The 13,710-nt window shown below is 41.0% G+C and overlaps 1 protein-coding gene across 1 annotated transcript in view; it reads right to left on the reverse strand.

Annotated features, from left to right (window-relative positions):
- The window catches only part of mtor (mechanistic target of rapamycin kinase), a 157,762-nt gene that overhangs the window by 84,473 nt on the left and 59,579 nt on the right, over positions 1 to 13,710 (reverse strand). Inside the window, exon 29 of the mRNA XM_052603534.1 lies at positions 3,271 to 3,346. Within this exon, the coding sequence (XP_052459494.1) occupies positions 3,271 to 3,346 (76 nt within the window). The remainder of the gene's footprint in view (positions 1 to 3,270; positions 3,347 to 13,710) is intronic.

Raw genomic sequence — 13,710 nt, forward strand, 5'->3', positions numbered from 1 at the left:
TAGAAGTAAAGAAGTTCATAAACTGATTACTGCTGCACAATTTCAACACTATCAACATCAATTCCATGTGACAGTATTACATCTGGAGTATGATTTCGACAATGAGTAGGTCCTGAAACGTGTTGTCTAACCCCAATAGAATTCAGAATGTCTATAAATGCTGATATCAATGCATCTTTTTCATTATCAACCTGGAAATTAAAATCACCAACAATGAAAACATTATCTGCAGCCAGAACTAATTCGGATGTAAAAATTACCAAACTCTTTAATAAAGTCTGTATGTTGCCCTGGTGGCCTTTATACAGTAGCCAGTACAAACATAACAGGGGATTTATCATTAACATTTGTGTCTCTGGATGTTATATGAAGCACCATTACTTCAAACGTGTTATACTTGAACCTCTGAGAAATCCTGAAAACGTTTTTATAAATTGAAGCAACACCTCCCCCTTTGCCTTTTAGACGTGGCACATGTTTATAACAGTGATCTTGGGGGGTGGAATCATTTAAAATAATGTAATTATCAGGTTTTAACCAGGTTTCTGTCAAACAGAGCACCTCTAGATTATGATCAGTGATCATATTATTTACAAAAAGTGTTTTCGTAAAAAGGGATCTGATATTCAATAAGCCAATCTTTATCATTTGTTTATCCATATTGCATCTTTTTTTTTTTTTTTTACCTCAATTAAATTGTTACTCTTAACTTGGTTTGGACGTTTTTTATTTTTCTAGTTCGGGAAACACACACAGTCTCTATGTGTGATATCTAGGTGAAAAAGTCTCCATGTGCTGAGAATTAGCTGACCTCTGTGACGTGAGACAGCTAGCAGACGGTCGGTTTAGCCAGTCTGTCTGCTTCCTGACCTGGGCCCCAGTTAGTCAAGTATAAACACTAAGATTATTTGCCATATTTCTAGAGAAAAGAGTGGCGCCACCCCAGGAGGGATGAAGACCATCTCTATTCAGCAGGTCAGGTCTGCCCCAAAAGCTCGTCCAATTGTCTATGAAACCTATGTTATTCTGTGGCACCACTTAGCCATCCAGCCATTGAGTGATGACAATCTGCTATGCATCTCGTCACCACGGTAAGCAGGGAGGGGAACAGAGCATATTACAGTGTCTGAAGTCGTGCTTGCAAGTTCACACCTCTTTAATGTTATTTTTAGTGATCTTCGACTGGCGAAGTCGAACATCATTAGCGCCAGCATGAATAACAATCCTACTATATTTACGTTTAGCATTAGCCAGCACTTTTAAATATGCCAAGATGTCAGGCGCTCTGGCTCCCGGTAAACATCTGACTATGGTGGCTGGTGTCTCTATATTCACGTTCCGTACAATAGAATCGCCAATAACTGACTTCACAAAGTTAAACTTGTATATTATATTCATTCATTACACATAGACTGATATATTTCAAATGTTTATTTCTTTTAATTGTGATGATTGTAACTGACAACTAAGGAAAATCTGAATATTACTTAAGACTAATACAAAGAAAGGATTTTTTGAAATCTTGGCCAACTGAAAAGTATGAACATAAAAAGTATGAGCATGTTCTTAGAAAGTATGAGTACAGCACTCAATACTTAGTTGGGGCTCCTTTTGCCTGAATTACTGCAGCAATGCGTTAAGTCGATCAGCAAGTCAATCAGTCTGTGGCACTGCTCAGGTATTATGAGAACCCAGGTTGCTCTGATAGTGGCCTTCAGCTCTTCTGTATTATTGGGTCTGGCATATCGCATCTTCTTCTTTACAAGGTCAGGTTAAAGTCAGACGAGTTTGCTGGACAATTAAGAACAGGGATACCGTGGGCCTTAAACCAGGTACTGGTAGCTTTGGCACTGTGTGCAGGTGCCAAGTCCTGTTGGAAAATGAAATCTGCATCTCCATAAAGTTGGTCAGCAGCAGGAAGCATGAAGTGCTCTAAAACTTCCTGATATATGGCTGTGTTGACCTTGGACCTCAGAAAACACAGTGGACCAACACCAGCAGATGACATGGCACCCCAAACCATCACTGACTGTGGATACTTTACACTGGACCTCAAGCAACATGGATTGTGTGCCTCTCTTCTCTTCCTCCGGACTCTGGGACCCCTTATTTTCAAAGGAAATGCAATATTTACTTTCATCAGAGAACATAACTTTGGACCACTTAGCAGCAGTCCAGTCCTTTTTGAAGGGAGACGCTTCTGACGCTGTCTGTTGTTCAATAGTTGCTTGACAAGGAATGAGACAGCTGAAACCAATGTCTTGCATACGTCTGTGTGTAGTGGTTCTTGAAGCACTGACACCAGCTGCAGTCCACTCTTTGTGAATCTTCCCCACATTCTCAATGGGTTTTGTTTCACAATCCTCTCCATGGTCCGGTAATCCCTATTGCTTTTACACTTTTTTCTACCACATCTTTTCCTTCACTTCACCTCTCTATTAATCTGCTTGGACACAGAGCTTTGTGAACAGCAAGCCTCTTTTGCAATGACCTTTTGTGTCTTACCGTCCTTTTGCAAGGTGTCAATGCTCTCAAGTCAGCAGTCTTCTCCATGATTGTGTAGCCTACAAAACTACACTGAGAGACCATTTAAAGGCTTTGCAAGTGTTTTGAGTTAATTAGCTGATTAGAGTGTGGCACCAGGTGAGGTGTCTTCAATATTGAAACTTTTCACAATATTAAAATTTTCTAAGATACTGAATTTGGGATTTTCCTTAGTTGTCAGTTAATCAAAATTAAAAGAAATAAACATCTGATATATATCATTCTGTTTGAAATGAATGAATATAATATATTTTTGAATGGAATTAGGGAAATAAATCAACTTTTTGATGATATTCTAATTATATGACCAGCACCTGTATATATTTAGTTATTCTCTGAATAAATTCAGATTTCAGAATGAACACTTTGTCGTTTGTTTTATATGTTGAAGTCGTGTCCATCTGATGTTTATCACGTTCATGATGTTCGCTACTGTAATGAACTTAGCTTTTTAATAAGTAGGGGAAATTCCAGACAATTAAAAAAATAACTGCTTACATGCCTAGGGTGTTTGCATTGTAATAATGTACAGAAATACTTCAGATTTATAAACGCTGACTTGTTAGGTGATGTTTTCTCATTAAAATCATACAATTTCCTATTAATTCAATAGGATTACCAATATGGCCGCGGGGTGTCTTCACTTTCATGACGCCATTAAAAATCCAGTTCTATATTGTGGATCAGTGGTTGGGACACAAATTAATAAGGGATGAAAGCTCTTACCAGTTCTCCAAAGTGTTTCATGGCATACTCCAGTACTCCTGATGCTGCCTCTGGCTGCTGGAGCTTATTATTGATGCTAAAAAATAAAGAATGCAATGTTAGTCCACACTCTACATTTTTAATACAGAAAAGAAACGGCATTTATGACACAATGACTCACTGTATAGTTGATAGAAGGGGTGTGCCATATCATACTGTCCACGATAATATCGGTATAATTTTTTACATGATAAAAAAAGTGTCATATCGCAATATCAGTGATATAGTGAAGCAATGACATATGGCACACATGGTGGCCACATCAGAGACACGTGCAGTGTAAATAAGTGGTAATAAGGTGTTTTTCTGCTGGTAGCAAATTCGTGTGTGCGGTTGCAATACCACGACCACCATGTTGTCCAACTCAACTGTTATTTCTGTTGCATTTGAGAAACATCAAATGCAAACAAAACGAAAGTGAGTGTGTGTGTGTATGTGTGTTTGAGTGTGTAAAAATAAATAAATAAAAGAATACATAAAATCACAATTATAACCAGTAGAAAGCAGCAGAAGAGCACTTACTGCTGTATTAGTCATTAATTTCTACCTTTTCTCTATATTTTGAAATGAAAAAAAAAACACTATTATAAAATATCAATTCATCAAGAAATCAGATTTTGTTGGAATTTGTCAAGAAAAGTCATAAGGTGCTTTGAGAGTAATGGTGCATTTAACAAGAGTGGAATATATACATTTCAACCAACGTTGGGTCTATCATTCAACACAAAAACAAATGTTTCAATATAGCATATAGCCTATTTGAATTCCAAATCATTATTTATTATAACCTACTTCACTCACGTTCCAAGATCCGTGTAAAACAAAATGTTTTGCATAACATCTTGACAGTATGGTGATAACACTTAACAGCTCAGATCTTATTACATATTTAAACTGGGCAGTAGGGGTTGCACCAACTAATTGACAAGTCGACTTCAATGCTCTGCCATGACGCTTCAAGCTTGACATTGACTAGTCGCCGGACCTATAGAGGGCGCAACAGGATAATAAATGTTTGAAGGACTTCCACATTTACGCACCGTTTCCAAACAGTTAAAATGACAAATAAATGTATACTCCAAAAGGTCAAAAAGACATCTGTGATTATATTACTGGATAAACAAAACTGAACAGGAGAACACACATTCTAAACAGCTTATTGTACAGGTAAGTTAATTGCTGTTCTAATCTAATGCACTGCTGCACTGTAACCAGGCGGCAAGGAAGTCATCCGGAAGTTGAAGTCGGCCGGGTGCCGCCATCTTGTAGCAGAACTTCACTTGCATTAGCATTCCCATTGACTCCCATTCATTTTGGCGTCACTTTGACAGCGAATAACTTTACATCTGAGGCGTTTAAAGACTCCGTTTGTCCATTATTTATTTCTAAAGATACACGATGTACAAAGGGCTCCATTACCTTCTATGTTACATTATGGCCCCGTAGAAACAGTTTTTGTAAAAATAGGCTAACGATTACGTCATAACCAAGCGACTCTCTGTCGCATTACCATACAGAAGCTCGCAGGCAATTAACTTAATATGGCGTACTGGCGTTACATTTTAAAATACTATACAAAATAATTAATCAGAATACTTACTCCTGCTCACTCACGACAAAGAACTCCCCGCTCAAGCTCGCCGTCTCTGCAAGATTAACGATGGCAGTTTGCACGCACAGCTACTAGAAGATTTACATCTGTCAGACAGGTTGCTGACATCATCAAGGTTAGTTTGAGTCTGCGTGCCAGAAAAGGAACTGCTAAAAAAACGCTAAAAATGGGCTTCACTTGTCTCAATTGAGTTCCAATGGGGTCGCTGTGTCCATTTCTGTTACTGTATTTGACTGTAACGCACACACAGACTACAGACGTGATGTGCAGATAACACGGGCACAGAATTATTCAGTGTGGAAATGTACTGTCAACACTGTTCTGTGATTTATCAATAAAATAACTTAGAAACTTAAAAAAAAGTTTAAGCATATATTTGTTGATAACTAAATCCCACAGCGTCACTACTACTAGGGAGATGCTTCCATGTAGAAATAATTCACCCACACAATCACAAAGTCATTCAACCCCTACTGAGCAGTGTGTTTTTTTTTTCAATATGTTTGACTGACTGTATTTCATTATGATAATGAACAGGATGCAGTGTCAAAGTGGCAAAGCTTAATGCATGTGGCGCTAGTGCAATCACTTGAGTTTTTCCCTTCTAACAGTGGAAGCAACTTATCCTTTTAATCATAAAGATATTCAGAATTGTAAATGGTTTGACTTTATTTGTGTACATACAAATGTTGGTTTGTAAATGGAGATGAAAGGACGAAGTAAAACAACAATAACATTATAACATCCTTAAAAACCATTAGAAAATTTACAGTTCATGTCATAACATGGGATAGTTGAATCTAGTATAAAAAAAGCTTTAAATTGCTTAAATTATTTATATGAATTAAAGTAGCCTAACTGAAAAATATGTTATTATAACTTTTTCATCATTTTATTTTTTATGATGTGATAACAAGCTGTAGGACCTCAGTGAAGAAGCACCAGCACCAGAACAAACTGCACAAGTGGCTACTTCTGCCAAAGGAATTAAAAGAGCCTATTTTCTCCCATCTGCGATCTGAACATCATTTAATGATTAACTAAAGGGGAACAATGCTCAGATTGTCTGGACCTGTTTCCTGTTAATCAGAAGAATTTCTAAAAACCTAAGTCAGCATTAAAGAGAATCTCCAACTCTTCTTTTCAGTGCAAATGCAAGCAAAACAAACAAACTTAATTTCTTGCTGAAATAAGTGCAAAATTATCTTAATCAGTAAATAAAAGACACATCTCTGCTGCTTTTGTGTTTTTCTTGGTGCGATATAAAGAATAACTTGCTTCTGGGACTTCATTAATATCAAATCAAATTCAATCGCAAAGTAGGTAATGGATATTTACTACTAATCATGGGACCGGCTTTACTGATGAGATGCACATGACAATCGAATGCGATTAATTGCACAGCCCTAGTGTTCTTGACCCGTGAGAAGGATGCTGCATCCCAATGTGCCTACTTATATTATACCCTATTTATATTATATGTACTTTTTGGTGAAGAAAAATGCACACTTTTCTTATGTGTGTGGTAGATAAGTAGGCAAGCTTTGGGAAAAACTATTACATCATACATTTGCGTCTTTAACAGAATCTCTAGTGAATATGTTGCCTTATCTAAAAAATGTCACCGTGCCAGCTTTATAATCCTCTGTCTCTTTACAATTTTATAAGTCTAGAAACACTCTTTCATAACCAAAGAAACCAATCAAAATGGTTTGCAGATCTGCAACTCATTAAAAACTGGAACCACAACCATGAATCCATCATGGAACAGAACAACAAGTGTTCTTGACTAGCAAGATAAATATTTACTTAATTCAGAAGAAATCTGAGAACAAAAGGGGTTTACTTTTTTAGATAAGATTCCAAGCTAAATTAATATCTCTCCTTCTGTTTGTAAAAGCCTGATATTGGTTATCTTGGGGATATTAAAGCACTAGAAAGGGCTTACTATATTACACTATTTTCTGCAGTTTATTTTGCAATATCAAACTGCAAATTTATGACATTTCTTCACCTGTCAACAAAAAGGTACCTTAAATGTAATATACAGACTTGTGTGGTAAGTGTAAGGTGCAAAGCGCATTTATAAACCAACACATTTTGGGCAAAAGCTAGCCTTTCATAACAGGGATGGTGTTTTCCCCATGTCAATAACTCATTCCTAATGTTAATAAAAAAAAACTCTAGCTCATCAAAGATGCTTCTCTACCATCGGGCCAAACCATCCTCAAAGCTTCCAAATTCTTCCATTCTGTGCTGATCCAGCCCAGTCGGTAAGGATATTGTTTTGTTTTCCATTGTCGCTGCCTTGGTAACACAAGTGTTTACATACTAAATGAGATGTAAATAGTGACAGCTTTATGGAGGATATTTCTGTTTACCCTGCTCATTTTTTAAAAATGGATATTTGTGGGATATTTGTCACGTTAGTGTTATGGGAAACACAGGAGAAGGAACCAATTTGCAGGTACGTCGTTTATTAGGGATAATCCAAAAGGGTAAACAGTCCAGGCAGGGTCAAAACCAGAAGATCAAAGCAGACATAAACAAGACACTAACGCAAGGCAAGGCAAGACAAGGATGACGGGCATGAAATAACATAACATTAAACAAGGACTCCGTAACACAGACTAAGACAGACTGGGTATTTATACACAGAAGGATAATGGGGAAACAGGAGACAGGTGGGAGGAACAATCAATTACGCAACAAGGAGGAAGGTGACCATATAAGGAAACAGGAAGTGATCTGGGACAGACACCATGAGAAGGAGGACATCTAGTGGAACCCCGGGGAACAACAACCCAGACACTGTGACAGTACCCCCCCTCTACGGAGCGGCTCCCAGACGCTCCAAGACAAAAAACAACACAGAGACCAGGAGGGAGGTGGACAGGTGGAGGCTCAGGAGGAGGGCCGGAGGGCCGGAAAAGGAACACATGGGGGACAAACACCAGAAATGAAAACATAAAACAGGGAGACCAGGAGGGAGGAGGACCGGAGGAGGTACAGGGGGAGGAACAGAGGGCCAGACAAACTGAGGGGAACAGACAGAAACATAACAGAAACCAAAACAACACACAGAAATCCATGAAGGACCTGTTGAGGCGCCCACCAGGGCGGAGCGGAAGACCACCACAGCCTTGTGGTCAAAGTCAAAGCCCTCCAGGGCGGAGCGGAAGACCACCACAGCCTTGTGGTCAAAGTCAGAGCCCTCCAGGGCGGAGCGGAAGACCACCACAGCCTTGTGGTCAAAGCCAAAGTCCCCCAGGGCGGAGCAGACGACCACCACATCCACGTGGTCGAGACAGGAGTCCCCCAGAATGGAGCAGCAGACCATCCAGTGACTTGACTTGGCTCTGGAGGGTCCACTGGCACCCGACTCGACTTCTGAGAGTTCACCGGAACCTGACCCGACTCCGGAGAGTCCACGGAACTCCGAATAGACTCTGGACTGTCTGTGAAGACCTGAGGTGCCTCGGCTTCGGGCACTGCCTCTGGAACGGCCTCGGACACCACCTCGGTAACGGCCTCGGCCTCTGGAACAGCCTCGGGCACCGCCTCGGCATCAGGCACCGCCTCGGCATCCGGTACAGCCTCGGGCACCGCCTCGGCCTCTGGAACAGCGTCGGGCACCGCCTCGACCTCCGGAACAGCCTCGGGCACCGCCTCGGTAACTGCATTGGGAACAGCCTCGGCCTCCGGAACAGCATCGAGCACCGAATCGGCATCGGGCGCTGCCTCGGCATCGGGTGCCACCTCGGCCTCTGGAACAGCGTCGGGCACCGCCTCGGCCTCTGAAACAGCGTCGGGCACCGCCTCGACCTCCGGAACAGCCTCGGGCACCGCCTCGGTAACTGCATTGGGAACAGCCTCGGGCACCGCCTCGGCCTCGGGCACCTTCTCGGCCTCCGGAACAGCATCGAGCACCGACTCGGCATCGGGCGCTGCCTCGGCATCGGGTGCCACCTCGGCCTCTGGAACAGCGTCGGGCACCGCCTCGACCTCCGGAACAGCCTCTGGCACCGCCTCGGTAACTGCAATGGGAACAGCCTCGGGCACCGCCTCGGCCTCCAGAACAGGATCGAGCACCGCCTCGGCCTCTGGAACAGCAACGGGCACTGCCTCGACCTCGGACACCACCTCGGCCTCCGGAACAGCCTCGGCATCGGGTGCCACCTCGGCCTCTGGAACAGCAACGGGAACCGCCTCGGCCTCCGGAACAGCATCGGGCACCGCCTCTGCCTCCGGGACAGCATCGTGCACCTTATCTGGAGACTCAGGCTTTGAGTCGGCCATCTTGTGCTGTGGCACTGGGCTGGCGGCCATCTTGTGCTGTGGCGCTGGGCTGGCGGCCATCTTGTGCTGTGGCGCTGGGCTGGCGGCCATCTTGTGCTGTGGCGCTGGGCTGGTGGCCATCTTGTGTTGTGGCGCTGGGCTGGCGGCCCTCTTGTACTGTGGCGCTGGACCGGTGGCCAATTTGGGCATTGGCGCCGGGTTAGCGGCCATCTTGTACTGTGGCGCTGGGCTGGCGGCCATCTCGTGCTGTGGCACTGGGCTGGTGGCCATTTTGTGTTGTGGTGCTGGACTGGCGGCCATCTTGTACTGTGGCGCTGGACCGGTGGCCAATTTGGGCATTGGCCCTGGGTTAGCGGCCATCTTGTACTGTGGCGCTGGGCTGACGGCCTTCCTGGGCAGTGGTGCTGGGCTGACGACCACCCTGCCGGAAGAGACAGGAGTGGCTGGGGCATCCCACCGACACCGAAACTGCAGGTAGCGCACGAATTCCCAGAACTCCAGCCTCTCCAACTGCGCCATCTCTTCCTGAGGCACTGGATCACCCAGCCCGCCATTGAAGTGGTCTTTAAGGGCCACATCATTGTATCCCATGCCTTCAGCCAGGGACCAGAACACTTGAGCCAGGGCACCCACTTCGTTGCCCTCTTGACGGAGGGCGGTCAACCGAAGATACTTGACCCGCCTCTCCGCCATCTTGGCTGGGGAACGGAAAAGTGACATACCGCTGGTTCCTACGTTGACGGAGTCCTTCTGTCACGTTAGTGTTATGGGAAACACAGGAGAAGGAACCAATTTGCAGGTACGTCGTTTATTAGGGATAATCCAAAAGGGTAAACAGTCCAGGCAGGGTCAAAACCAGAAGATCAAAGCAGATATAAACAAGACACTAACGCAAGGCAAGGCAAGGCAAGACAAGGATGACGGGCATGAAATAACATAACATTAAACAAGGACTCCCTAACACAGACTAAGACAGACTGGGTATTTATACACAGAAGGATAATGGGGAAACAGGAGACAGGTGGGGGAAACAATCAATTACGCAACAAGGAGGAAGGTGACCATATAAGGAAACAGGAAGTGATCTGGGACAGACACCGTGAGAAGGAGGACATCTAGTGGAACCCCGGGGAACAACAACCCAGACACTGTGACAATATTTTGTAGAAATTTGAATTGTAGTTTCTTTGTGGGGATTATATTTTTACCGGTTTAATTTTGGGGGGATTTTACTGTACTTAGCATTATACTAATGTTTTTATCACATCATTTGTTTTGTATTTTCCTGCCCAGGGACAGCAGATGAAATTTGGCTCTGTAGCTAATTCTGGAGAGTTTTCTTACTGTTTATTGTTCCTGTCAAATAATGAATAATGAATAAGAATAATAATAATAATAATAAAGGGTTCTTTGATTAATAGAATTTTAAAAGAGCACATATCTCACCATGGATCACAAAACCAGTCTTAAGGGTCAATTTTTCGAAATTTAGATTTATACTTCAAAATTAAGAAAAAAATCAAAAATATTGTAAATCTAAATATCGCCTTTAAAGCTGTCCAAATGAAGTCCTTAGCAATACATTTTACTTATCAGAAATTGAGTTTTTATATATTTATGGAAGGGAATTTACAAAATATCTTCATGGAACTTGATCTTTACTTAATATCCTAATGATTTTTGGCATAAAAGCAAAATCAATAATTTTGACCCATACAATGTATTTTTGGCTATTGCTACAGATATTGCCATTCTACTTATCACTGGTTTTGTGGTCCAGGGTCACATATTTGAAATATCGGCTGCACAATCTTGTGCGTGCCATTTCATGATGGTTGAGCCATTCATTTCATTTTCATTTATTTATTTATAACGGGACCATGCACAATTTTTAACATAAAATTCACATTTTATGCATTGCACGGGATTTAGCCAAAGGCAAATTTTCATCCGTAGTCCCCGATTGCAGCCATTGCTTCTTGCTGACTACTGTTCTTGTAAAAGTTTGGCTAAATTCAGTGAATACAAAAATCAATACTGCGTGTTTTTGTGTTGCAGAAATGTGGAATACAGATTCTTCATATTTGTTGTGTGGTACAAAATAATTTGGCATGCCTACAACAATGTGTTTGTTAAAACTGTAGTTAAATTTGATGAGCAATTTATATATATATATATATATATATATATATACATAAGCTCTTTGAGAAACTGTGAAGTCTGTGCTTTAAAAAACAGAACATTCAAACCATTACATGCTCGATTAGTTCGAGACAGAACACGATTACCTGCTTAGGTCAGCTGGCATTAAATGAAAGGACTTTTATAAAGTGAGAAAGAGGTCAGTCTAGAAAAAAAGTAGCTCCAAGAATGTCTTTGTGCAAGCTACCATGCAGTTTCAAGAAGTAGCAAACAAGAAGCCTGGATAAAGCGCTGCTATACATTGAATTCGAAGAGGTTTTTTTTTTTTTTTTTTTGTACTAAGTCAACAAAAAGTAAATTCAGGGAGTTTAATATTCAGTATTAGAGGCATCCAACTTTCAGCTGTTCATTTCGATACCTCCTATCCGGAACACTATGAGGTTATAACTGTAAAGTCTCTGCACTCACAGATGGTGTTTTAATGAAAGGACACCTATGTTTTAAACACAGTAGACATTTCACATTTCCCTTTTGAAAAGTCTTCTTCTCAGAGGTCAACTTGGGCAAAAACAAACATAGAAACAAATAAAAAAAAACTTATTTGCTGAATGAATGCCTGCAAGGCATCACTCCAACAATACAGACAACTTGAAGTAAGCATCTCTGACTTGAAGGACTGACAGATTGCCCATGATTCATTAAAAAAAAATATTAAAACAATATCTTAAGTTCATTTTTTAATTGTTAAAAAAAGAAGACAAGTAAAACGTCTACAAAGAACAGGGAACTACACTAACCTTTTCCACTGGTAGCACTTGCTCGACTGGTGCAAAACATGATTTGGTCGCAAATTTTTTTTATAGTAAGCTATTCTAGATAATAATGAAACTGTATTGCATACAGATGTGATTTTAATTTTACCTGCCATCTTTTAAACCACATGCCTTCTTGCTTTATTTCTTACAGTACACACAGTGCATTGCTCCGTCTTGGTAGCTTAACCCAGGGCCGCAGCTGGGGTTAGAGGGGCCCTGGTGCAAGTTGTACAGTGGATCCTGTCTGAAATTGTTTAATATTTACTGTATGTTCGTTCTATTTATTTATTTGTGCTATTTACACAATATTTCCTTTATTTTTTTCTTTTTTTTTTTTGTAGGTGTCCAGAAACTAATTTAAAATAGCACTGCATAGTCTTCACTGCAAAATAAAATACACAGTCAAACCAGAATGTATTCAGACACCTTCAACATTTCTCACATTATCACAGTTTATTTGCTATAGTTTAGAAACTGGTAATAAAATATGACAAGAACTCAGAAATTCCTCTTGATAATGTCAGATAGCTTTGATAGAAATATATGTAATGGAATCAACCAAAACTTCAGACAACTGTCAGTATGACAATATTTACACAAATATCCATACTTTGTTGAACAATTACCAAGCAAGCAATGCTTAATTTTGTTCAGTCTGTGGTGTGAAAAGGTTGCATTAGCAATTAAAGAAAGAAACACTTAAACAAAAAATGGTCAGGTCCCTAATTTTTTTTTCTTTTTATCAGTTTCACTGGTAGTCTACAGTATGAAGAATTTGTGGGCATAATATTTCACAGATCATTATATTTAGCTATACTCACTTAAATTAATGAGTAATTCAGTCAAGAACAGTGAGTGATTTACTTTCATACATTAAAGACACTGACAGCAGAGCTAGTAAATTAGGCGCGGTCACTTTAAGAGTCCATAATAATGATACATATCCGATTTCTTTCTCAACTCTTTACTTCCACTTAAGACATAACCAAGACTTTTGGAACACACTCTATAAGACAGGTATTTTGACATATTTAGTATGTATTTGTCGGTACAAAAACAAGAAGACTTTGAGACACGTCTCTGTGTGCGCCCTGAACACCAGAACACCGCGGTGCTGAATTGAGCTCTTTCGCATCCTTTTCTGTTTGGTTAAAATGCGATTTGTATTTGTTCGTTCAGGTGCAGGAGGACGCATATGTCCTGAAGGAGGGCTCGGTTCAGTGTTGCTGTCCGTGAGGCGCAGCTCTCTCGTGCGCACCGAACAGAGCGCGTGAGTAACCAGCTGCTCAGTATAGCTTTCCCGCATCGCGGGGCTGAAGCAGCCAACTAGATGTGTTGAATGCTCAGAGCACGCTATAAAACATATTTTTAAAATACACATTTCTGTTTTAATAAATGCTCATAGTAAATCATAGCATATTGCCTAAAACATAAGGTAGGTACAAAAATAATCAACCATATCAATCATATGCAACCATTTTGGTCGCAGTGTAGTTCCATGTATTTAACAGTTTTAAGAAAATAAAGTTATTT

This window comes from Carassius gibelio, chromosome A8 (genome assembly GCF_023724105.1).
Source record: "Carassius gibelio isolate Cgi1373 ecotype wild population from Czech Republic chromosome A8, carGib1.2-hapl.c, whole genome shotgun sequence".
Classification (NCBI taxonomy): domain Eukaryota; kingdom Metazoa; phylum Chordata; class Actinopteri; order Cypriniformes; family Cyprinidae; genus Carassius; species Carassius gibelio.